This window comes from Tenrec ecaudatus, chromosome 4 (genome assembly GCF_050624435.1).
Source record: "Tenrec ecaudatus isolate mTenEca1 chromosome 4, mTenEca1.hap1, whole genome shotgun sequence".
In the NCBI taxonomy this organism is placed as follows: Eukaryota; Metazoa; Chordata; class Mammalia; order Afrosoricida; family Tenrecidae; genus Tenrec; species Tenrec ecaudatus.
Window position 1 is genome coordinate 93,060,483 of NC_134533.1, and position 26,076 is coordinate 93,086,558.

Below are 26,076 nucleotides of genomic sequence, written 5' to 3' on the forward strand. Positions count from 1 at the left end.
GGTTTGAACTTCACATTCCCTCTCATTCTCTTTAGATCGTTCCACGTCATCGCCTCTGGGCACGACACACCCCCTCGCCCACAGTTCCCCCTGACATGGCCCGCCCCTCTGCCAAAGCGCCGCGCGGGCTCGCCGCCCACGAGATTGTGCCCCCCGCCCGCCGTCGGAGGTGCGGGTTACCTTGTGACGTCACGCGGGGAAGCGGCGGTCTCTCCGCCCCCCCAGAAAGGCGTCCGCTCTCTTGATTGGTTGCTGCCGACGTCCGTCAGCGCGTGTTGCCCCTTCGGCGTGCGCCGGGAGCGTCGGTGTCTGTGAGGGGGTGTGCGGCAGGGGTTCCATACCCAGGACCAGTACTCCCGCCCCTTCCACCAGGGGTTCCGCTGGAGGTCGCCCCTGGTGGGCGGCTCTTGAACCTGGAGGAAGAGCTCGAGAGCCCCGGCCCCGGAGCTGCGGTGGTCTGCCGGGCAGGCCGGAAGATGGCGGCGGCGGCGGCGGCGGTCCCTGCAACGAATAGCTCTCAGTTGTCGGTAAGAGGCGGCCGGCTTTCGAACGGGCTCCGGGTCGCCCCTGGCTCCTCTCCGCTTTTTCTCAGGCTTCCCGGCGCGCACGGCCCAGCTGCTCGCCCCCCCAGGCCCGGCGGCGGGCCCGCGCCCCGCGCCCAGCTGCCTGCCCCCGTCTCCGTTGATGCCCTGCGGAGGCCGGCGTCCCTCGGTTGCCCGTGAAACGCCCGGCTCGTCTCCGCCCCCCGCCCCTCTCCCCAGCCACCTTCGGGGCTGCCAGCCGAGGTTTCCGAACGTTGCCAGGACTCGGCTGGGGAGACGACCCACCCCCAACCCCGCGAAAGACTCGAGCCCCACGGGTCACGTGGGGGTAACGGCCCCTCTTGGAAACTCGCCGAGACCGGGTAGGTTGCCAGTCTGGACTGGACAGCACCCTGCGGGCGTCTCGAGTGCATTGCTTGCGTGGCCCACTGCCTTTCGAGCCTCCTGGGAGCCCCGGAGCGCGCCCTTCCCAACTCCTACCGTGGACTAGGAATGCAAGGGGTACACGCCAGTTGTCACTGCCTGTTGCCCGTATCTTAACACTTTTAAAGGAAAATTCTTGTTCAGAAGTGCAGACGCTGGAGGAACAGGGAAAGCTGATTATTTGTCCATTGAGAGTGTCGCACGCCAAGTGATTTGGGGGGATGGGAGGTGACGCATGGGGTGAGATAAGTAAAGGTGACAGGGCGGCCGGGTTATAGCTGGTATCTCAACATTCAGCAAATGCTGAGCATCTGGCATTAGCTATCAGGTTTTAAGAGCATATGGACGGAGTACCTACGGGCTCTTTAGGAGCAAAGCACAGAAAAACAACACGTAATTAGGTAATTATTACACAGTACCGTTTGAGGGTGAGAAGTTTTCTGTAGGAGATGGGGATGCATAAAGGAACTTTAAAATGCTGTTGAGCGAATAGGAAGGGGAAGGAGAAAAAAATCTCAAGCCTGTGGTAAAATCTTATTATGCTTTCACTAAACTGGAATGAGAGAAAGTAGGGTGGGGGTAGGGTTGGGCAAGATGGATTGTAAAAAGTAGATAAAAGTTTGATTCTTGGAAGACCTTTTAAGGAATCAAGGGCCCCTGGTGGCATAGTGGGTAAGCGTTGGGCTGCTAATCACAAGTTCTGAAGTTTGAACCCACTTGCCTCCCCGAGGAAGACTTGGCTTTCCACTCCCATGAAGAGTTAAGTCTAGGAAAGCTCTCAGGAACAGCTCTGCTCTATCCCATACAGTTGCTATGAGACTGGGTATTTACTTAGGGAGTCTGGCAGGGGGAGGAAGGAGTATCCCACTTTCATAACTTTTCTCTACCTTGATGTAGAGATGTATTCTTGCTCCCCACTTCAGCCAGCCCCCTTTAGTATAATAATTTGATTCATGTTCATGTTAAGTTTTTAAGAATCATCATTATTGATATGTGTAACTTAGATGGATGAGTGTATCATTCATGTAACTAATTCATTTATATTGTATAGAATTGAATCTTAATGGATTTGGAGTTTTAGATTTTGCTTGCTAGCTATTAGAAACAGTGTTACTAAAATCATCCTTGTTTGTAAATCATGGGTGATGTGTGCAAAATTTTATCTACAGTAGCCCTTTTAAAAGTGTCATCCCAGGATCCCTGGAGTTCATGAGAACTCCTCAGGGGGCCTATTATGATATCTTTCCTTACCAGCCATAGGATGTGTACCCCCCCCCCCCCCCGGAAAAAAAAGCAGGACTTTAATAGTATACATTTTTCCCCTCTAGGCAAGCATTGAGCAACTGGCTGAGTTAGTGCACCCAGTGGCTCCATCTGGGAAGGTTCTCTATAGTCACAGTGAATTTTTTCATAAAAGCTTCACTTGAACCTTTTTTTGTGTGTGATGTCCAGTTTAAGAGAACGGTGTGCAGCTGTGAAATTTTATTTCCTGTTTGGAAAAAGCCTGAGAAACTGTTATGATGTTGAACACTACTTACAAGGACAGCACTATGGGAAAAACCCAAGGTGAAATGTTGATTGACAAACCTCATTCTGGATGTCTGTCACCTTCCCTAAAGGATATACATGTCCACAAAATTCATGCACGAAGACCCACGGTGCTTGAAGACCCACAGTGGACCACTGAAGAGATAGCAAAGTTATCTGGACTACGTGGCTGCTTGGTTCAGCGAATTTTAATGGAAGATTTGGGAAGGAGATGCGTCGCTGTGAGATTTGTGCCTCGCATTCCTTGAGTATAAACATGCCGTACTTTGAAAGAACAGCTCCAAATCGACCCAGACTTTTTTCCAATATCATTAGTAGTGACGAGACATGGTACTGTTCTTACTACCCCAAAAGAAAACGTCAGTCAAAGTCAGTGGAAAAAGCAAGCCATCATCCGTGAAATCGCAGATCAAGATGATGCTCATTTGTTTTTGATGTGAGGGGGATAGTACATCTGGAGTTTTTCTACCAGGTCCGACTGTTAATCAAGCTTTCGTTTTAGAGCAGCACTTCTCAACCTGTGGGTCCCTACACCTTTGGGGGTCAAATGACCCTTTCACAGGGGTAGCAAAATGACAGGAAGTAGCAATGAAAATAATTTTATGATTGGGGGTCACCACAACATGAGGAACTGTATTAAAGGGTTGCAGCATTAGGAAAGCTGAGAACCACTGATTTGGAGGTTCTGAAAAGATTGGGTAACTGTGCAACTAAAAAGGCCTGATTTGTGGCAGACGGGACTGGTTTTGCTACCACGGCAATGTATCTGCTCATGCAGCCAACTCAGTGGGAAGGTTTTTGACCAAAAAAAGAGAAATGTGCTTCTCTTTCCCCAAGCACCTTACTCACCTGATCTCTCTCCCTGCAAGTTCTTTTTGTTTCCGTGAATGCCTAGGGACATGAAAGGACAGCAATTTGAAGAAGAGGTGAAGAAAAGAGGTGAAGAAAATAGGGAGGTGCTGTTAGCCATCCAAACAGATGAGTTTGAAAAATGGTTGCAAGAATGGAATTGCCCATTTGACAAATGTATTAAGTGTAATGGAGAGTGCTTTGAAATTGATAAGGTTGTTGGGTTTTTTTACAAAATTTAAATACATAGCTTTGGAGAAAAAAAATTCTTCTAGCCCCCCCCCCCATATCCCCATGTATATCTAGAATACCAAGTAGTCTTTGTGCATAGCAACCAAAGCAGTGTATCCTATGAAAATACTAATATTCACCCCAAAAGGGTTTTGTGAAAGTAGCCATATACATAGAAGCAGATGCCAGCTGCTGTGTGCCAGTCATTAAAAAAATCTAGGTTTCTATATCTTTAAGAAAATTTATATTACCAATAGCATGTTACGGATTGATTACTTTGAAAACCTAAATTTGCAACTTAACATTAATATGGTAGGTTTTAAGATGTAAACCTTTGGCAGCTTTAGTAGCTTTTCAGTGTGTAAAGTGGTCCTGCGATAAATTTGAGAGGGCTGGTTCTAGAAAGTAACTTCAAACTGTGGGTTGAGCTTTGAGTTACAACTCAGTACTTTATTGTGCCATGTGTTTGGTGGGCCAAATATGTGATTTGTCAAAAAAGGAAGAAGGAAAAGGGAAGCAGAGTTCAGGTGAATATACTGAAGAGTAAACTTTCTGGATTGTAGAGTATGTGCATTCAGCTTCAGTTGGCAATGCAAAATGGTGTGTTTTTGTTTTTAATATATTGTTTTTGGTGAATGTTTACACAAGTTAGGTTCGCATATAACAGTTTCTGTAGATACTGTTCAGTGACTGATTATATTTTTCACGCTGTAACAACAGCCTCATTTTCCTTATAGTTGTACCATTTGCATTAATCGAGCTTCCCCTTAACCACTAATAAATCTTTGAGTTAAGGTAAATGTTGACCAATGGATCCAGTGGCAGTTGAAGTATCTCAGCGCTGGCATGGGTCTCCACTGGCTCTTCCAGCTCTGGGGCGCTCAGCCTCTATCAGTGTCGCTCTATGTGGCTTGTCAACAGGAATGTTGAAGCACAGATTGTGTGTCCAGCCTCTAGCAAGCTATTTATCTTCATAGCATAGCACCAAGACCTCCAAATGAGGCCATGAAGCAGGGACCCCTGATTGACAAGCTAATCTCCAACCCTTCACTCTTAATAGTATCAAGTTGACACCAGATTATGTAACAACCATAGACCACCCCTTTTGAACTTGACACTTTGGCACACCTTTTTATCAAGTCTTCTCTAGTCCCTGTGAACCGGGTCCAAGGGTGTCAGTAGCCAGACTCAACCTGTCTATTGCTGCTTTCCTCCCACTTCAACAAGTGGATCCAGGTGGTCACCTAGCGAGGATTTCAGACTGTCACAGGCTCCCTTTAACTTCAGTCCTAGAAAGGAGACTTTTTTCATGGTTCCAAATTTTTCCAGCCTTAAGGACAAACCACTAGTTAAAAAAATCAAGAGTTCCCTTTTTTTCTTTTTTTCTTCAATCTGTCATCAGCCAGCCCCCTAGGCAAGTCTCTTTACCTTTGAATGTCCTGAGCACTTAAGACAATGGGTGGTGCCTTCTTTGCAGGCATGTCCTAAACACATTTAAGACCCAGTTTTAATGGCTGAGGACAAGTGGACTTAAAGCTCTCCATTCGTAGACCTCCCAATGATCATTTCTATCAATCATAATACTAATAATAATGATAGTCAAAAGAAAACAGTGTAAACCTAATACAGCTAGATCCTAAGCTCAATTCTTAAAACAGTGAAGTTCAATTCTCATTTATCTTAAATCTTATCTAAACTATTCCACTGAAACAAAATGCAGCCCTAGGCCTCTCGCTGCATTGCCTCAAGTCAGGGCCAGGCCTTCTGTCAGCCATTTTGACCTCCTATTATCCATTTTCAATAAGTAGCATGTCTGAGAAATTCAAGGGGAGATTTCTATCCCTGAGCTCAATATAATAATATATTATATATTAACAACATTCCTTTTTGCCATTTCAGAAAGAATAACCAAAGACAACAACCAAACAAAATAATGAAAACTTTAACTTCCCATATTCTTTGCAGAAAACAATCCAGTAAACTCCATGGACACATTTGACCACCAGCTAGCCAAAGAAAAACTGCCAAAGGCAGAGGTTCAGTAAGCACCCACTCCATCTTCATGATCTGTTTTTCTAGTCTACCAGAGCTAGCACATCTACTTCGTGAAATACCTCAGCCGGTATTCTGTTAATTCCTAGAGCCTCATGTTTCACCAGCACCTTCAATGCAGCTGGGGCTTCTCCTTCAGTGCCATCAGTTCCTGACCATATGCTGTTTCCTTTAAAGCAGTGGTCCTCAACCTGTGGGTACGTGACCCCTTTGGGGGGTTGAACGGCCCTTTCACAGGGGTCACCCAATTCATAGTAAAATGACAGTTATTGAAGTAGCGATGAAAATAATTTTATGGTTGGGGAGTCACCACAACATGAACTGTATTAAAGGGTCGTGGCATGAGAACCACTGTTTTAAATGATTGAAAATCCACCAATTCTTTGTTACAGAAACGGTATTCTCCCTATTTTTTTTTATGGTTCTTGGTTCAAGATTTTGCCCTTAGAATCTTTCAGTATTGCAATATTAGACTTGAATATTTTCTTCAGTTCTTTCTCCGTGTGTTAGTCCAGGTTTACTAGAGAAACAAATTCATAGACACTTGTGTATAAGAAAGAGGTAATGAGAGAACATTCCAGCACAGTCCAAACCCATAAGTCTGATATTAGCCCATATAGCCAGTACAAGTCTTCAAACTCACACAACACATGTAATGACACTGAATGCAGGAAGATCACAGGCCAGTGGGTGGAAAGTCCTGTGGATCCAGTGGCAGTAGAAGACATCTCAGCGCTGGCAGGGGTTTCCACTTTAATTTTTATAGCCACAGTGTGTATGTCTTATACATGCATTATCGGAATCTATGGAGGAAGCATCCAGGAAACTCCCAATTACCTCCCACCAATATCAGACTCCAAGTTCTTTATACAGGTGAAGTCAAAAAGTATTGCTACTGCCACTCCAATTCATACATGCATGGGTCTCTGTCTAATAAACGTTTAAAACATGCCTTTGTTATCAGCGAATGACTGCAGGGCAGCTCACTCAAACATACACTTGTCTTAGTCTCATGTGGTACCTTCTGAAAACAGTTTTTGTACCATAGGACAAAAGTGATTTTGAGATCAAGGCTAATAAATTTTTAACAAAACAAGTACCATATATACTCGAGTATAAGCCGACCCAACTATCAGCCGGGGCACCTAATTTTACCACAAAAACTGCTGTAAAAATGTGCTGGGAAACTCGGCTTATACACGAGTATATGCGGTCAACATCGTCCCATATCATTACAACATTTAAACAAGTAGGGCTAGAGATCCTGTCCCCATAAAACAATAGGTTTTTTCCAATGGATCAGTATTGTAAGAATGATTTTCCTCCTTACTGTCTCAAGAAACCGAGAGAGGAAGGATAGTCAACCTTAGTGAACGGAGAAACTAAAGTCGGTAAAATTAGTTCAGGAAAACAGACTTACCATAGATACTAAAGTTGAGACCCCCTCCGGCTCAGTGTTTTCAGTTTCAAGGGCTTAGCAAGCTTTCAGCTCAATGGCTGCCAGAAGCAAGCACTGCATTAGTTTTCTATCATTCTTTCTTTTACTCAAAATTGAAGCTAATAAACACAATTTCATGAAAGAAATTGTAACCAGGGCCAGATCTTGGAGTTGCCAATACACCAGAGGGCAAGGTCCATTCCAAACAGTGGCTTTCAAGGTAACCTGCTGGGCCAGTGAAAGCCAAGGCAAAGATCAGCTCAGGAAGTTAGGGTTACGTAGGAATTTGAAAGGAGTAATCTTGATAGATTTTCTCCAAGAACACCGGATGATCATCACTAGGACCTATTATGAAGACGTTTTACGAAAACTGACTATTGATTGTGGAGAAAAAGCTACGTACGTTGCCCCGAGGAATTTCTATCCGTAAGCACAATGCAGCTGCTCGTTGAAAGTACGGAGGCCCATCCTGCAACTTTGTTGGCAAACCTTTCTCATCATCTCCTCTTCAGTCCTAGTTGTGACCCCTGTGATTGCTTTTAAAACTCCAAGAGTACACAATTTGCTTCCTTGGAGGGTGAGAGTTGTTGATTAGATAGGTTGTAGATTTCTTTGGGAAATGATTAAGAGAAATACAGCCTTCGGATGCATAGACCTAGATGGAAAATGTGTCAAGAAATAATAGCTTCACATTTTGATATTTTAATAAAGGTTTTTATTGTTTCATAGGAGCACTTTGTTGCTTTCATATAAAATGGCTTAATGTTTGCATGTACCGTAACCTACCCACATCCTCTCATATACTGTATATCACCTTTAGATTGTTTTAATGCCTAGTACAAATGAATGCTCATTAAATAGTACTTTATTATGCTATCTCTCAGTCTTTCAGGATCCCTTTGACCACTCCCATCTGCAGATATGGATATTAGGGCCTACTATCCTTCATATCTTCTTTAAGTCAACTTAGAAACGAAAACCTTCAGTTTTTAGTGCAGGATGGGAATATGGATGGCCTTTGTGTGTTCCAGTAAGTTTTCTGAATATTTAAAATGTTATTGTCTCTAGTTTTTAATATACAAATTATTCTGGTACTTTACAGACATAGTTCTCCAAAGGGGTCACCACTCACTTTTATCAAGTTGATTCTGACTCATAATGATCCTATAGGACAGTGTAGAACTGCCCCTGGAAGTTATTGAGACTAGCTTTTTTGTGTAAATATTTACGGGAGCAGAAAGCCTCCTCTTTCTCCCTTGGAGGGGCTGGTGTTTTGTTTTGTTTTCTTTTGTCTTCATTACATAAACTTTATTGGATCACAGCATCACAGACAAGTCTAAAGGAATCGTCTAGACTGTCGCTGGACACCTCCTAGAGGTTCCTCATCAGCCTGCTGAACTGTTCCTTTTTCAGAAACAGATACCATCCCAAAACTTTCGGATATCCTGTTTTTAATTGTCGTGGCTTGCTGAATTAAAGCAGCGGAATTTGATACAAGCTCAATGTCGTTTCCTTCAAGAATCACCTCATCTTTCTGGGCTTGAGAAACGGAAAAGGCAACACCTGTCCTCATGCGAACCCTCTGGATGTATTTTTCACCCAAGAAGTTAACGGATTTCAACAAGAGACCCATTCTCCTGGATACCCACGTTGCTGGGGAAGTGGGCTCACACAGACCTCACTTGTATCGGGAGCCCAGTGTCACACCGTTGATCATGTTCTGGACGTGACTACAGATCGTGCAGACCGTAGCCCATCCTATTTCCCCACCATTTGTCAGCTCGAAGCCTTTTCTTCCCAAGGAGGCTGAGTTCTACATTGATGTGATTGAAGTCCCTCTGCAGGGTTCCTCCGGAGCCCTTCACCATGACCGTGCGCCCCTTCAGGGAAATGTCCACATTCTCTGCAATGTCCACAGTTTGATTGCTGAGAAAGGTCTTCATTCTCGCAGTAGATGCGGCAAAGAGGGGCTGGCGTTTTGAACTGCTGACCTTGGGGTTTGCAGCCTGACTTGTAATACTACACCATCAGGGCTCTGCTGGCTCTTCAAGCAGAAGGATGAGGTCTGAGAATTTAGAACCATTATCAGTCATATCGCTCAGTGTAACCTCAGCTTATCCATTGCTCCCCCTCTCTGTCTACTCTGTCTACTAACAGGAAGTCACCTACAATGAACAACTCCATAGTTGGCATCCCCTGGCTTGAAAATCATATGGCACTGACAGGATCACATTGAAGACACGAATAGCCTATATGTGGAAGAAAAATTACATTTGTGTTTGATAGCCCTTAATGCTATCTAATTGTATCCTGTATTTCCTTCTAATGAAATAGAAATTATTTGAATCAAGAACCACATCTAATTTTCTTTTTATTATTCCACAGAGCTTTATAGCTTTAATAAATATTCAGCAAATAGTTTATTAGGGTTGGGGGTAGATTACTACAGTTATTTGTGGCAGTTTCAGATCTTTGAAATAGAGTACAATGTATTAATGCACATTTTATTCATTATATTTAAAATGCAATATAAGTACTATATATATGGCATTTGTAATCGTGTTTGGGGCATTATTTGCTTTTTATGAACAGAGCTAAGCTACACTTAGAATTATGTGAAGCTTTTTGTAAACATGTCTGTTTTCCCTCTCTGTGTAATGTATGAACTTTCCAATTCGTGGTCATGAATACATATATTTTCATGCTGTTTGTGACCTAACCATATGAGAGGTAATTTTTTTGCTTCATATTTCAGAGCAGCTTACCCGAACCATCAAGGACAGATGGGAATATGGTTCATCATTCCTCATATGTAGTCTATCCACCCGATAAGCCTTTCCTTAATAGTGATATGCGACGCTCCCCAAATAAGCCTACATTTGCCTATCCAGAAAGCAATAGCAGAGGTAATGGCAGTTAACAAAATAGATGCTACTTTGTTTAGTCACTGTGTAAAATTTTTAAATTGTACCTCCACTTGTTTTATAGTTAAATGAGGAAAACCTATTTCCACCTTTCCTTATACCCTGTTCAGCTACAGCTACAGTGCGCTCCTTGTGTTCCTCGTCTTGGCTGTTAGCATCATCCCCCCCCCACATCACCACACCTCTGAGCCATCTGTGACTGCTGTCATCTCTGCTATCGTCTCAGATTCTACTGGCTCGCTCTTGTTATTCTCCTGTTTTGGCTCAGGCTCTCATTGTCTTTCTGCATAGATGATTTTATTACATAGATAAGTGTGTATAACTGAAATTGTGTTCAGTTCTATATGTTATCCCTTTGTTAGGCCAGAAAAAAGATGTAAGACAGCTAGTGTACTTTGAGTAGCTCAGAACTTTCTGTGATTAGTTAAATTTTGCCATTTTATAAAATCTTTGAAATGTTTATCATGATTGTTTGTGATTTTTTACTTGATTGACTAGCCCCATTATCAGAGTCAAAAATACTTTTTAAAGGAGTTTCTTTAAAAGTGCTCTGAGTTAATAAACATTTTGTTCCTCAAAGTGATCCTTTATTGGACTCAAAATTTAAAAAAAATTTTAATGTGTGGGGTTTTTTTGAGTGAACGTGCTCAGTGGGTATCATATCTTACAATATTAGTGTTTGTTTGTCAGCCATATTTTCTGCTTTGAAGAATCTTCAAGAGAAGATTCGACGTTTAGAACTTGAAAGGATACAGGCAGAAGAAAGTGTGAAAACCTTGTCTAGAGAAACAAGTGAATACAAGAAGGTGCTGGATGAACAAATACAGGAAAGGGAGAATTCAAAAAACGAGGAATCAAAGCACAATCAAGGTTTGTTTATTCTGCAGGAAATGAAATACTGTATCGCAATAGTAAAATTATTCTAATGGAATTTCACATTATTGATCGATAACTGCGGACCTTACAAAATGCATCAATTGTACGTGGGCGCACTTTGAGTATCGAGTGCCGATGGCATCCAGGGCATTCCCTAACGGAGGCCCTGAGCACTCGGGCTGCCGTACAGAAAAGACACCTTCGCCACAGACGATTTCACTTCTGTTGAAGCAGCTTATGAAAACTGTTCTGCCAGCCAGTTAATTCCTGCTTTGTGTCTTCTTCTAGAATTGACATCTCAGTTGGTAGCTGCAGAAAAAAAATGTAATCTTTTAGAAAAGCAATTGGAATACATGAGAAATATGATAAAGCATGCCGAAATGGAGAGGACATGTGTTTTAGAGAAACAGGTAAGGTATCTCAGATTCATACTCATTAACAGTATGGGGAAGATAAACCTAATGTTATCCTTTTTGTCAGATGATCATGCTGTGTTCATTGTTTCCCAGGTTTCTTTAGAAAGAGAACGGCAACATGACCAAAATCATGTTCAGTCCAAACTTGAAAAACTGGATCTTCTTGAACAGGAGTATAACAAACTTACTACGATGCAAGCCCTTGCAGAAGTTAGTAGAAATGGTTTTCACTGATTATCGTGTAATATGTTACAGATATGCGTAATTTTTACTTGATTACATCATTGAATATAGGAAAAAGCAATCTGTTGTGAAGAATTATGTAAGGATTTAGAGACTTAAAGATTCAGAGAAAATGTTTACATGTAACAATTGTGATGCGGGTAAGAGAAGGTTATTTTTTAAATGTTGAAAGAATGAATTTTTTTAGTATACCTAAACCTTGCATCAAAGGTTTAATGCACTTTCTGAACTAATTATAGCTTTAGTTGATTGACTAAATTGTAAATTATAGCTTTAGTTGAGATATTTAATACCCCTGAGATAAAGTTCCACATGCAGCCTGTTACTTACTTCCATACAGAGGCCTGTTCTTTGACCATAGATTTTACCCACAATTCCACCCCGTGACCTCATTACTACCTCACAAAATGACTCATAGTGACCATAAAGCAGAGCGTCGTGGACACTGGCAAGCTCTGAGACATTACTGAAGTAAATTCACAAGTATCTGTCCACTGTACTGTACTTTAAAACACTTCCTCAATGTTTCTGTTAAAGTTGTCTAAATGGACATATTTTTCACCATTGTCCTTTTTAATACTTTGATCACTAGAAAAAAATGCAAGAGTTAGAAGCCAAACTTCGTGAAGAAGAACAGGAAAGGAAACGTATGCAACTTAAGGCAGCCCAGGTACGTTGACATGTAAACGGGTCAGCTGTGCTTATTTTTACCATTTATATGCTTTTTAAAATGATTAGAATTGAGGTTCTTAGATGATATATTTTAACATGTGGAAAGTTGTGAACATGTATCTTTACAGACAAACCGTAAAGTTTGAGTTATTCCATAGATGGGGGATTGGCTCAGCAGAAAATAAATACATAAGTAGACAAATGTACACATTAGAAAGGTGCCCTGGCGGTGTATCCGAGGTACAGCTCTGCTACTAACCTGATGGAGCGCAATGTGAACCCACCAGCAGTTCCTCGGGAGAAACCAAACCAACACCAAGCCCGGTCTCATCAACCAACTCCAACTCACCCTCCATAGGGTTTCCTAGACTGCAAGTCTTTACTGGAGCAGACAGTCTCATCTATCTCCCAAAGAACAACTAGTGGATTTGAATTGCCAACCTTCCCACTAGTGCCTCAAGGACTCCTTATGGAAAAAAATTGAGGAAGCTCACCCAATGGGGTAGTTCTACTGGTCTGTCATTAAGAATTAACTCTAGCACACAATACACAAATAATTATGTAGAACTTGGTTCTTAACCATAGGTCACTGTCAGAAATGATCAAAAGCCATTCTTCAAACCTGCTTGTTGAGGACAACAGGACAAGTTGAGGTTGTGTCTACTACCCCAATAGCTTGTGACCCGCAGGTAGAAATGAAACACCATGGCTTCACAAACACATTGAGTATCTGTGTTCCAAACAACCATCTTTCTTGAAGATGGAGTGTGACTGCTAGAGCCCTGTAAGAGTTTTTCTATTGCTTGGGTAAAATCCTTTGTGTGACTTAAGAACTTCATTTGTTCAGAGATCTCTCATATGTACTCTTTCCCTTCCAGGGTATTTAACTTGTATGACATTTGCATATCTTTTTCTCATTGATAATAATTATCTCATTATAATATTAACCGCCCACATAGGTTCTAATTTTCAAAACAATTAGGATGGAGCCTCCACAGCACAGCTACTTCTGGTCAGATGCCAGCAGTGTCACTTCATGAGCATGATCACTGATTGGGGGACATTCTGTTATATTGTCTGAAAATTGGAATTTCTATCATGTAGATTAAACATTACTTTTAAATTAGTATAGAATCACTAAATATCTAGAAAAAAATCTAGATCTAGAACAAGAGGTCTGGATAACATTCGTGAATCTACTTTCAATTTTTTGGACATGTAGTTCTAATTCCCCCTTCTTATATTGTAAGTCTATGAGATTTTAAAAGAAGTAGTACATTTTATTTTGTGGCTGCTTTGTGTTTGTCATGGTGTAGATGTAATTTGTTAAAAAGAAGACAATAGTAAAGCTTTAGTTTGGGGGTGAGTGCTTTCCATTAAACTCATTTGATGTAATTCACGGAGCAGCTCCAAATAATGCACCTGCAGCTGAGAGCTGGGTTTCGTCAGACATCACTGCTGGTTTTTACCGACCCTCACATACCATGTCTCGGATTTTAATCCAGTTTGTTTCTGTCTCACTAATTTCAGGTTCTCGTATTTTTTCTAGTTGCAAACTGGTCTAGAAACAAATCGAATTATCTTTGAAGAAAAAGCCACTCCGTGTGTTGCCAGTGCAAGAAGAATTAAAAAAAAGAAATCAAAACCACCGGAAAAGGTATGAAAGTAAAACCAGATAAAATTAGCCTGCTGATTATTCGTGATTTATGAGAAAACTTTTAAACTGCGTGCAACTACAACCTTGGGAAAGTAAATTTTAAGAGTTTTGGTTTCTTCATTTGAAATCAAAGATAAAAATATCTACTTTGAAGTTTTACCCTGATAGCAAGACATAAAAAGCATCTTAGATCTATGAGGCTTATTTATGAAGCTGTACAAATGTTAATATTATTCATCATTGTGTGTATTTCTTTTGGCCCTTAAAATGTTTTGCATGTCTTTGCGTACATACACACATACACAGTTTCTCAGAAGGTGCCTGCTTTTTTGTCCGATGCCATTTTTTCCTCTCCTAACCTTTCATAGTTAGTACTGAACACACATTGGATAATGTTATTAAGGACTCAATACCTTAATGTTAGTCTATAGAAGGCAAATAGTAACTCAACAGTAAGCCAAGATTTCAGGCTGTTGATGTATCAACAGAAGAGTAACCTTTTCTTTCCTTTTCATTTAGAGAGGTCCTAGAAACTATTTTGCTGCTCAGCCACATTATAGACTATGCTTGGGTGACATGCCCTTTGTAGCTGGAAAGGTAAGTTGGTATATTTTCTTTGCAGGACTTAGCTTTGAGCACAGTGCATTTATCTCATGTAGACCAATAAATGTTGAAAATATTTTCCTGCTCTCTTTACCAAAGTAGATCATCCTAATCACAGGTTTTAGGGTGTGGACATGCAGAGAGAGAACTGTGATCATCCAATTTTCAACACAGATTCAGTGATAATGAGATGGGAAACGGTTTTATGCTGTGGACATGTAGAGGGAGAACTGGGGGATAATTTAGAGCACAGAAAACAATCAGTGGAAGGAAAACCATGAATAAGAGCCAAGCCCCTGCTTGGGAGAAGGTGTGGTTTCCGAAAGGGATTCAGGAGAGACGGAGCCCTTGTGGGTATGAGGACATCAGCATTATGCTAACATAGGTTGTTTTGGTTTGTTTTCAGGTTTCAGACCATCCATTTGTCTGATTTTTGATTTTGAAAATATGGTCTTAATAGTTATGTTGTATACTGCTAACAGCAAGTTCGCTTGTTTGAACCCACCAGCCACTGTGCAGGGAAATGTTGAGGCTTTCTGCTCTCTTTACGATTTACAACATCAGAAACCTACAAAAACCGTTCTACTTCACCCGTTATAGGTTCTGTGAGGCAGAATTGACTCAGCAGTGAGTTTGGTTGTTTGTGTGTACACGTGTATGTGTACACACACAAGCGTGAGAAAGATGGGAGACCCCAAAGCTTAGCCACTTCACCCTCCTCAAGGTGCTTGGTCAGAGCTTCCTTTCAGCCACCTCCAGGGCTCCACTCCCCACCTCAACACACCCTGTATTCGTGATCTTAGCCTGCTCCATCATGACTTCCTGCTAGCCTGGCCCAACCAGGCGGAGGCTCCCGGTCATTTTGGCATGCCATTAAACTCATTTCTTCCACACACCCTCTGAAAGTTTTTCTTTTCACCCAGCAATTTTCAACATAGAATCAGGCCGCATAGAATCTGGAAATGAAAAGAGGTGCCCACTGGCTTGGGGTGGCCATGGTTACATCGATAAATGAGGGTCATAGATGTATCACAGTATTGGAATTTCAGAATCTTAACCTGGAAATTTAATAGGTGATAGATCTCATGTCCAAATAGGTTCTAGGACTCATCCTCCAAGAGGCATTTCTACAGAGACTTTAAGCCTTATGATCCTTTAACACATTTCTGTCAAATATTTCTGATAAATGCTAACACTCTTAGTTTGTACTTCTTTTTATGCTGGCGCCCCCCTGTGTATAGATGCTTTGAATGTCTTTCAAGTTTGGGAAGCTTAGTGCTTTGTTTTGTTGTTTACTAAACACTCAATAAAGTATGGAAAACGGTTTTCTAGCTCTTTACTTACTCTTTGCACTGTGTAAGATACAAACTGCTCAAAGATCTATTTTCCCCGTCAACTTGATGCTGTCCTGTGCTTCAGTGCTATCCCTTCTCAGATTTCAGTCTATCATTTGACATTATCTTATTTTCTATTCTTACTATGTTTTTTATTTTGTTTCACTGTAGAATTTTTGAGTTGGATTATAAACAGCTTCTGGTTCCCAAGGCCTGGCCAACTGCTGAGGCTGTATTTTGAAAATGCAGTAACTGAATCCACCACCAGTTTACTGAATCAGAATTCTGTAGTTATGGGTTCCTTAAAAGTATTTTCTGACATCTTCCTAGTCTCGGTCTGATGTTCATTCAGATTTTAGACCTACTTAGTAAGAGATAGTTACTATAATAGAAATACTGCGCTCTGATGGTGTCATGGTTACATGTTCGAAACCACCTGTCATTCTAAAGGAAAAAGAGCGGGCTTTCTACTCTCATAAAGAATTGGTGGTGTGAGTGGCAATACCAGGAGGGTGGAGGGAAGGTGGGGTAGAAAGGGGGAACCGATTACAAGGATCTACATGTGACCTCCTCCCTGGGGGGATGGACAATAGAAAAGTGGGTGAAGGGAGCCGTCAGACAGTGTAATATAGGACAAAATAATTTATAAATTATCAAGGGTTCTTGAGGGAGGGGGGAAATGAGGAGCTGATGCCAGGGGCCTAAGTGGAGAGCAAATGTTTTGAGAATGTTGAGAACAATGAATGTACAGATGTGCTTCACACAATTGATGTATGCGTGGATTGTGATGAGAATGTTTTGGAAACTCACAGGGGCAGTGCTAGTCTGCTTTGTAGGGTCGCTATGAGTAGTCAACTTGCTGGCAGTGAGTTTAGGTTTGTATGTCTGTTTGTTTTAAGTTTCATTTTGATACTGTGGGTTAAGCACCTGGCTGCTAGCTGAAAGGCTACAGCCCTACCAGGTGCGTGTCAGCAGAAAGCTGAGGCAGTCGTTTTCTATAAAAAGTATAGAAACCCTGTGAGCAGTTCTACTGTGTTGATCAAGTTGTTGTGAGTTGATGGCAACACCATGGCAGTGTTGTTTTACTTTGGTTTTTAGTTAAGATATCTTTTTCAAGAGGATTCCTGGTGGCACAGTGGTTGGTAATGCATTGGGCTTCAACCCCAGGTCAACAGTTTGAATTCACCAGCTGCTCCGTGGGAGAAAGACCAGGCTTTCTGCTCCCATAAAGAGTTAGAGTCTCGGAAGCCCACGGGCAGTGCGCCCCTGTCCTGCAGGGCCGCTCTGAGCCAGTGTGGGCTCAGCCAGCAGGGATTTAGGTGGTAGGTCTGGAGTCCGGGTTCAGTAAACATCCGACGAATGCTACTCTGCTGAGTTGGAGCACAGCTACTGCTGATGATCACATCTCCTCACATCACTGTTTGACACAGCTCGCGTACGAACGTCATTCTCTGAAATGAGTGGAAATCTACTGGTTTACAAATTCTTTCACTGGTCATATGCCGGCCTTTAGAGATATAAACAAATCCTCATCTACAAAGGAAGCCTTTGAAATACTTGAGCTGAGTTTCAAAGAATTGTGTAAATTCTTTGCACAGTTGTACAAATACAAAGGTGCTTCAAAAAGTTTATGAAAGATTCCATTGCCTTTTCATTCCATTTCATCACAACCTTTTTGAAGCCTCCTGGTATGATTTGTCCAAATAATGAAGCGAGATTAGGAGACAGTTGGGCACTGGATCAGGTTTCAGCAAAATTGTAAGGAATAACATGAAGAGTCATTATTTTTTAGGACAGTATCCTCGACTAAACTAAGGCACTGCCCACTGAGTGGCTTTTACTCACAGCAAGTCTAGATGAGAGTAGAGTTGCTGCGTAAGGTTTTTAAACCGTCAGTCTTTCCAAGAGCCGACAGCTTCATCTTTCTCCCTGAGAGACATAGGAGGTTTGATCTTCTGACCTTGTGGTTAAATACTCATTGTTTAACCCATGCACCACCAGGGCTTCCTGGATCATTGATAGCACTTAACACTTTAAAGATGGGAGAAACTGAACAGAGAGACCAGGTGAAATGTCCTTATAACCAATTTGAGAAGGGGGCAAAACAACAGAGTGAATAATATTAGGTTAAAAATAAGGTGAAAGCAAGATATTTGGAAAAATCTAGTTGGTGGGACTTGTTAAATTAGCAGGTTTATGTCATAAGGGTGTGTGTGTGTGTGTGTGTGTGTGTGTGTGTGTGTGTGTGCAGGTTTAAATGGTCATGGCCTCAATAACTTCTTATTTTGATCATTTTTGTCTCTGTAGTCCACCAGTCCTAGCCATGCTGTGGTAGCCAATGTTCAGCATGTCTTACATCTAATGAAACAACACAGTAAAGCCTTGTGCAATGATCGAGTCGTGAACAATGTTCCCTTGGCAAAGCAAGTCTCTTCAAGATGTTGTAAAAGTAAGAAGCTGCCTGCACCACCGCCCTCCTCCAATAGCATTAATGAAGAGTTGACAGAAGTCTTACAGACGTTACAGGATGAGTTTGGGCAAATGAGCTTGTGAGTTTTGTGATGTGCTATTTTTTTCTTGTTTTTGTATTTTAATTTAGTTCTAGAACCTTGTTTTTGATGCCTTGATTTTGTAATCCTACTTATTGTTGGCCCAGCAAATATTTGTTAAGCACAATGCTTGTACCCTATACTAAGCAAATGATTGGGACTTGATGCCATTATGAAGAAAACATCTCCCTTTTCTACTGTTAATGTTTTGGATGGCTGGTTTAAATTTAGCGTTGCTTCCGTATCTGGGAGCATGACATACAGGCAGCCCCCTGGTTATGAACATCTAATTCAGGCACAATCCCCGCTTGCCCTTGAATGCAGGGCTGCCAATCAGTTTTCCAGTTGAAGCAAAAAAAGGAACAAACCTAAGTGTTAGGATGTATGTGGTTTCTCATAGTTGTCAGAATAGGAATAATTTTGAAGTTGAAGCTCTGGAATGGGAAAGAGGTATACTGAGCCCTCCCCACGGAGCCTGATTTGTGAGATTGGATTATCGGCATCAGGTACTGTGGAAAGCAGTATACATTCACAGTGTGAATTTCCTTGGCCTTGTCTGACCATGGAAGAACCAGCTTGAAGCCTTCCTTCGACAATGGAACCACTCCCTCAAAATCCAGCCTCTGTGTGCACTGATTCAATTCCGAAACCTAGCGACCATACAGGATACAATGGAATTGCCCCTGTGGGTTCCTTCCAAGACTAACTCTTTATGAGAGTAGAAAGCCTCACTATTCTTCTGAACAGCTACTGGTTTCCAGCTGCTGACAAGCTCTTAGTCATAGCAAGTGTTATCATAATCACCTTCACTTAGTACCTACCATATATACTCGAGTATCAGCCAACCCATTAGCGGAGGAGGTACCTAATTTTACCGCAGAAACTGCATTAAAAATGTGCTGGAAAACTCGGCTTACTCAGAGGAGACCATATGGCCCGCCCTACTAGCAGACACGACATCCCTCACTGACCCATAGCCCTACAAGGGATAACACTAGAGACACTGGGAATTCCACCCGATCTGATCCCACCACACCGAGGCAGAACACTAACGGTGTGCAACAGAACAGTAAGGGGAACAGAGCAAGGAAGTCCCAGGGAATACCAAAAATAGACTTTGGGGTCAGGGCTTGGCGCCCCATCAGACTCGACCAGAAAACACTCCTAAAGGCCAACAAACAGGCCTTGAACTAACTACAAGCTTTTCTTTCTTGTTGATATGTTTTGTTTTTTGTCATTGGCTAGTTTTGCTGTATGTTGTTGCTTGGTTTTGTTCTGTCTTGTTTTTGTGCATGTTATCTCCACAGGTCTGTCTAAATTAGATAGGCTGGATGAACAATCTAAAGGAGAAAACAATGGGACTGATGTTTCTGGGGGGGACATGGGAGAGTGGGAGGTAGGAGAAAGGAAGGTGGTAAGAAACCCAGGGACAAGGGAACAACAAGTGATCCAAATCGATGGTGAGGAGGGTGTAGGAGCATAACAAGGGTAATGTAACCGAGAGGAATTACTGAAACCCAAATGGAGGCTGAGCATGATAGTGGGACAAGAGGAAGGTAAAAGGAAATAGAGGAAAGAGCTAGAGGTCTAAATAAAGGCATGTACATATGTAAATATATATGAGAATGTGGAAATAGATCTGTGTATATATGTATAGGTTTAGTATAAAGGTAGCAGATGGACATTGGACCTCTACTCAAGTACTCCCTCAATGTAAGAATACTTTATTAAACTGGCAGTTCATGATGCTCACCTTCTAGACATGATTGCTGAAGACAAAGCAGGTGCGTAAGCAATTGTGAAAAAAGCTGATGGCGCCCAGCTGTAGCGTCTAGGGTCTTAAAGGCTTGGAGGTAAACAAGCGGCCATCTAGCTCAGAAGCAACAAAGCCCACATGGAAGAAGCACACCAGTCTATGTGACCACGAGGTGTCGAAGGGATCAGGTATCAGGCATCATCAGAACAAAAAATTATTGTGAATGAGGGGAAGTGCGGAGTGGAGACCCAAAGCCCATCTGTAGGCAATTGAACATCCCCTTACGGAAGGGTCGTGGGGAGGTCAGGGTGCAGTGTAGCAACGATGAAGCATACAACTTTCCTCTAGTTCCTAAATGCTTCCTCCCCCTGCCACTACCATAATTCCAATTCTACCTTAAAAATCTGACTAGACCAGAGGATGTACACTGGTACAGATAGGAACTGGAAACAAGGAATCCAAGGTGGATGATCCCTTCAGGACCAGTGGTGAGAATGGCGCTACTAGGAGGGTGGAGGGTGGGTGGGTGGAAAGGGGGAACTGATTGCAGGGATCCATATATATCCTCTTCCCTGGGGGATGTACAACAGAAAAGTGGGTGAAGGGAGACGTCGGACAGTGTAAGTTATGACAATAATTATAAGTTATCGAGGGTTCATGAGGTAGAGGGAAAAATGAGCTGATGCCAGGGGCTTAAGTCATATATATATATATAAATGGGTTAGCCTTTTGAAATTAAGAATTTTTCTTCCATTTGCCTCTAGTCTCTTAAAATTTGAGATGATAAGTGATAAAATCATCTTTGTTTTGGCAAATTGAGTCGTGCTGTCCTGCACAGCGGCAGTGGTCTTATGGTGAATGAGTTTACAATGGACAGATCCATGAAGGCGTGACACTTGACTAAGCCCCAGCTTTGCTTTGTTTGTACATAGTGATCACCAGCAGCTAGCGAAACTTATCCAGGAGTCGCCAACTGTTGAATTGAAAGAGGACTTAGAGTGTGAACTGGAGACATTAGTTGGAAGGATGGAAGCAAAAGCCAATCAAATAACTAAAGTTCGAAAATATCAGTCCCAGGTAACGCACTGTTCATTCGCTCGTTTGTAAAGATTGTTGGGGGCTGCGGTGGTGACAGTTTTTCTCTGATGACACTAAGTGATCATAGGTGGGGCGCCGAAGGCTTATTTCTTCAAATAGTAGGTGAAAAACACTTATTTCATTAATTAATAGATCTATGTTAAAGGATAGTAGGAGAGTCACACATTTCATCTCCGCTGTGAGTATAAATTCCATGAATTGGAATAGTGCCAAGTCTACCCAACTTTGTTCAGAACACCTAGATACATGTAAATCTGTGAAAAATGTGTAGCTATGTGTATGGCTCACTGGCATCGAGTCGATAGTGCCCATAAAGAACACGGTTGAACTGCCCCTGGGCATTTCTAGGGAGATGATTCTGATGGCTGCGGCGACCTTGTCTGTGCCAGACTGGAATGGTGAGCTCTGTAGATCTTAATGACTGCTTTTTTTTTCTTCAGTAGGTCACTGAGACTTTCTTGAGCAGGCAGATCTCCAGCCGTCTGGTTAGCTGATGATGTGGCCATCGGTGCCATGCAGTGTAGTTAAGGGATTTGTCCAACAGTAGAAAAGGGGCTTCCGAAAGCACTGTATATGCTTGTGCATAAGCTGAGTTTTTTCAGCACATTTTTAATGCCGTCTTTGTGGTAAAATTAGGTGTCTCTGCTGATACTCGGGTGGGCTTATACTCTCGTTTATACAGTAGGTGGGAAAATGGAATTATAAGATAATGGGATTTTTCCAGGAACTTTTTGAAGTCCACTCATACTAGTTCATGAGTACGTGACAGTGCTCTCCTGAGCTGAAAGACTGGCACTTCCAAGGCAGTCACCTAAGACAGGCCTGGAAATCTGCTTCTCAAAGACCACAGTGGTGAAAACCCTGTAGATTGGGTCTCTGCACATTGGGGACTGCCTACGTCAGCATCGACAGAGGGAACAACAGTTTAGCTAAAGTAGAAATAAACTGTGCTGTCAGGTAAGCTTTGGACTGTTAACTATTAGGTCGCTGGTTCCAACCCACCAGTCTCTGAAGAAGATGAGACTGTGTGCAGAAAAAAATTATTTTCATAGTATTGTTATTACCACTGCATCTTTTTTGAGTCTGAAACCTGCTGCTTTGCCTGCTCTCCTCCATTTGTTCAAATCCTGAGCCTTCAGCTCCTCAGACTTGGCGCAGTGGGCTACATGTCGGTCTGCTAACCACCAGGTTAGCATTTTGAAACTAGCAGCTGCTGTGCAGGGGACCAATGGGACTTTCCACTCCCATAAGGTCTGCATCTCGGAAACCCATGGGGCAGTTGTAGCCTATCCTATAGCATCACCGTGAGGCGTCACTGACTCAGGGCAGTGGGTCCTTGAGCCATCCCCCACCCACTCTTGCTGCTCTGTCAGCCTGTTCGGTCCTTGACAGGACTCTTCGCTCCCTTTTTACATGCACCAGGACTGATCCACTTACTTATTTGTACTATAGTCACCCACAGCATCGTATACAGAGTCTGGTGCTCACAAAAAAAAAGTGGGGGAGGTTAAATGCCAATTATAATAGTTTTTAAAACAAATGTCCTAGAATGTAGTACTTGGGTTTTATGAGCATTAAGCATAAATGTTTTGGTTATTAGGACAGAATGTTTTCATTCTCCTTTCCCTGTCTGGATGGTTTGTTGCAGCTGGAGAAACAGAAGATTGAGAAGCAGAGGAAGGACTCAAGATCCACCAAAAAGCCTCTTGATGAAGAAGGAAACAGCAGCACTCGATCTTGTGCCACTACAGGGACCACAGCTAAGAAGGACTGTGCCAAACTGAGACCTGGAGAAAAAAGCCGGAAAAACCTTCAGTTATTGAAGGACATGCAGACGATACAGAGTTCCTTACAGAGCAATAGCTTGTCGTGGGACTACTGACTGGTGCCAGGTCATAAATTTTATTCAGATAATCTGTACTTCATCAGTTTACCTTTCAGGTCTCACACTCTCTTCTGTTGGAATGCATAGCAGGTGTTTGGGACGCACGCTTCATTACACTGTCTTCCTGTGCTAGACGGCACGGCTAGTGTTAAGCCATGGGAATGGAAATGGGGTTTCTCAAGGCCGAGAAGCCACAGGCGCTCTGCTGCTCTGTTGGAGATGGATTTGCTGTACTGCTTCATTGCACTTTGTAAACAGATTACCAATTTTTTACTTGTGGGTGTGATTTTTTTAAAGTCATTCTTTATATACCTAAATAAAATTAGGTTTAAATGATCAAAATGTGAGGCTATGCCATAGGCAGCGTTTGCTTCAAAAGTCTCACTCTGAAATCCCCAGGCTTGCAGCCCTCATTTCCCCTTTGTAATGCAGCCAGTCCGTGTACTTTGATTATTGATGAACGTTCTCTATTATCTAAATACTGATGACACATTTAAGAGGATTCTTTTCAACTCCTCCACTGGTATCTTCTCGGAGGCTAAGTAAACATAATTAATTTCATTCCCTTCTGATTGCTTATCCTCATCATTTTGGGTTTGGGCATTGCAAACATTAATCAGTATTGAATGCTTTTGTATTGCTTTTTAAATCCACTGTGAAAAAAGGTTTTTAAAAAGGGAGAGGGGAGACTCTTGCAGTCCTTTTATGCCAGGTACCTGTAAAAACTATTTAAAGTTTTTTTTAAGTATAAATAATGAAGTAAATGAAATTTTGGAATAAAGTGGGAATGAGACAAGAGGGTGTTGTAAACATGTGTTGCTGTTTTAAAATGATAACTATTTGGAATTACGCTTCTCAAGCAGCCCGTGTTTAACCTTGAATATGCGATTAGTGCGCAGCATGTGTGCATTATTTACCACACACACACATCGTCATTTTTAGGTAATGTGAACATGAGTTTGAGTAGGCTGACTTGTTAACTTTTATAAATCAGCCCCTGAAGTCAATAAAGCAGCTTCTTCTTAGTCCATGTATGAAAGGAATTTCTTTGTTGCCCCTGGAATTGATGAAAATCTTGGGAGTGCTGGGATTATGTCTAGACCGCCAGCATTAATTGTGGTGGCTGCCTGGGCTTGTCAGGCCCGTTACTGAAGTAACTTTCTGCAGTTGAAGTTCTTAATCGAGTGTTTAAGGTTTTAGAGTACTTGTGAATCTCTTAAAAGCGAAGTGCTCTTGTTTGCACTTGCAGTTTTCTGATGAGCAGGTCTGTAGCTTCGGTGAATTCACAACACAGCCCATTAGACCCAAGGAAGGTAAGACAGACTACCTGCTCTGGTGATGTAATATTGCTTGTGTCTCAATCACTGTTTTAACTATTAAACTTTTGTTTTTTATCTCTTTGAATTTCAGGTCATTATATTGCGCACCCTTGTATTGTGATGGACACAGGCCCCAGTTAGGAGAGTAGCTTGAAAGCTGTAAAACCTACCCCTTCCCTCAGCTAGGATTCAAACGTAACCATTCCAGCTTGTGGGCCAGAACTGAGAGAAACAGAAAAAAATGTATTGTTTGTTTATCTGAGGGCACGTCAGAAGAATGAGTATGTTGTTATTCATCCATTTCTGTTGTAGCTGAGTTTCATCGCAATACATTTCAAATGTAATTACTTTTGATTCTTTGTGGTTACACCCCCCTAGAAAGTCCTTTGCATATTGAATCGGAGAATATAGAAATGCCCTTGTTGGACTTGGGCTGTGAATTTTCCACCACTTAATTATCAAGTCTGTGAACACAACACTGATTTTTAGCAGGCAGCTGCATTTGCAAATTTGGAATCTGCAGACACAGTCACCTGTATCTGTGTGAAGACGCCACTGTGGTTGCCAAACGTGGTGAGTGCACTTGCAGGCGAGGGGTTTACTGAAGTGCAGCAACAACTTCCTGGAAAAAACGCCCAGATTCTAGTGAAAAGGTTTTCCCACAAAGGGAGAGCCGTGCTGGGTAGGTAGGGCAGAATGAACAGAAACAGGCCAGACTGCAGTGTACTTTGGGGTTCTGAATGGCTGAGTAGTACTGGCGCATAAGATGTGAGCTATGAGATGAACTCATAAAGGCAAGCAGACGCCAGGTCACCGCACACCTAGGAGCTGCCATTGGATTGTGTTGGGTGCTGTCGGTCGACTCTAACACAGTGACCGAAACAATGCTTGGTCTTGACCAAGGCATTTCAACAGTCTGAGTTGTAACAACGGATAGCATTACAAGGAGCAGGAATTCCAGAGCACCTAAATTGTGCATACGTGGAACCTGGACACTGGCCAAGAGGCATTCATTTGACTAGAACCATCCTTGTTTGTTCCAGCCCATTGCAGCTACCGGATCAGTCCATCTCACTGAGGGCCTTCCTGACACATGTCCAAAAGTCCGTGAGCTGAAGCCTCGCCAGCCTTCTTAGGAGCATTTTGGTGCTGCTGCTTTCAACAGAGATGTGTTGGTTCTGGTGGCGCACGGTACTTCAGTATTCTTCAACATAGTTCAAACGCTTTCACATGCGGACACAAAAATCAAACACTACTATCGAGTCAGTTACGATTAAGCAGCAGCCTTAAAACCCTCTAAGAAGGTGGAACTGCCCCTGTGGGTTTCGTGGGTCCAATGCTTTCAAGGAATAGAATGCCTCATCTTCCACCCTCGGAGCAGCTGGTGGGCTCAAACTGCTGATAAAGGCTTAGCAGCCCAACGCCTAACCACTGAAGCAAATACCGTGGATTGAGTTAGGAACACCTTGGTCCTCAGAGTGACAGCTTTGCCCTTTAAAGAAGTCTTGTGCGACAGATCTACCCAGTGGGATATGTCATATGGTTTCTTAACTCCATGAGCATGGGTGTGGAGCCACATAGTAAATTCTCGAGTTTCAGACTCCTCAGTTAATCATATTGTCTAATGTGAAGATTTTTGTTAGTAATTGAGTTGTGATCCA

The 26,076-nt window shown here is 42.3% G+C and overlaps 1 protein-coding gene across 2 annotated transcripts; it reads left to right on the forward strand.

Annotated features, from left to right (window-relative positions):
• The first annotated feature begins 275 nt into the window (after window positions 1-275).
• CEP57 (centrosomal protein 57) lies at window positions 276-24,122 on the forward strand. Of its 2 annotated transcripts, none has more exons than XM_075546480.1 (11): window positions 276-527; window positions 9,839-9,989; window positions 10,698-10,877; window positions 11,172-11,293; window positions 11,393-11,509; window positions 12,135-12,212; window positions 13,764-13,871; window positions 14,391-14,468; window positions 18,116-18,357; window positions 21,046-21,190; window positions 22,860-24,122. In XM_075546480.1, exons 1-11 carry the CDS (start codon window positions 477-479, stop codon window positions 23,091-23,093), a joined length of 1,506 nt encoding a protein of 501 aa, XP_075402595.1. In that variant the 5' UTR covers window positions 276-476; the 3' UTR covers window positions 23,094-24,122. The 2 variants fall into 2 exon arrangements, with proteins under 2 accessions (XP_075402595.1, XP_075402596.1); XM_075546481.1 differs by lacking the exon at window positions 276-527 and adding an exon at window positions 761-904.
• The last annotated feature ends 1,954 nt before the right edge of the window (window positions 24,123-26,076 follow it).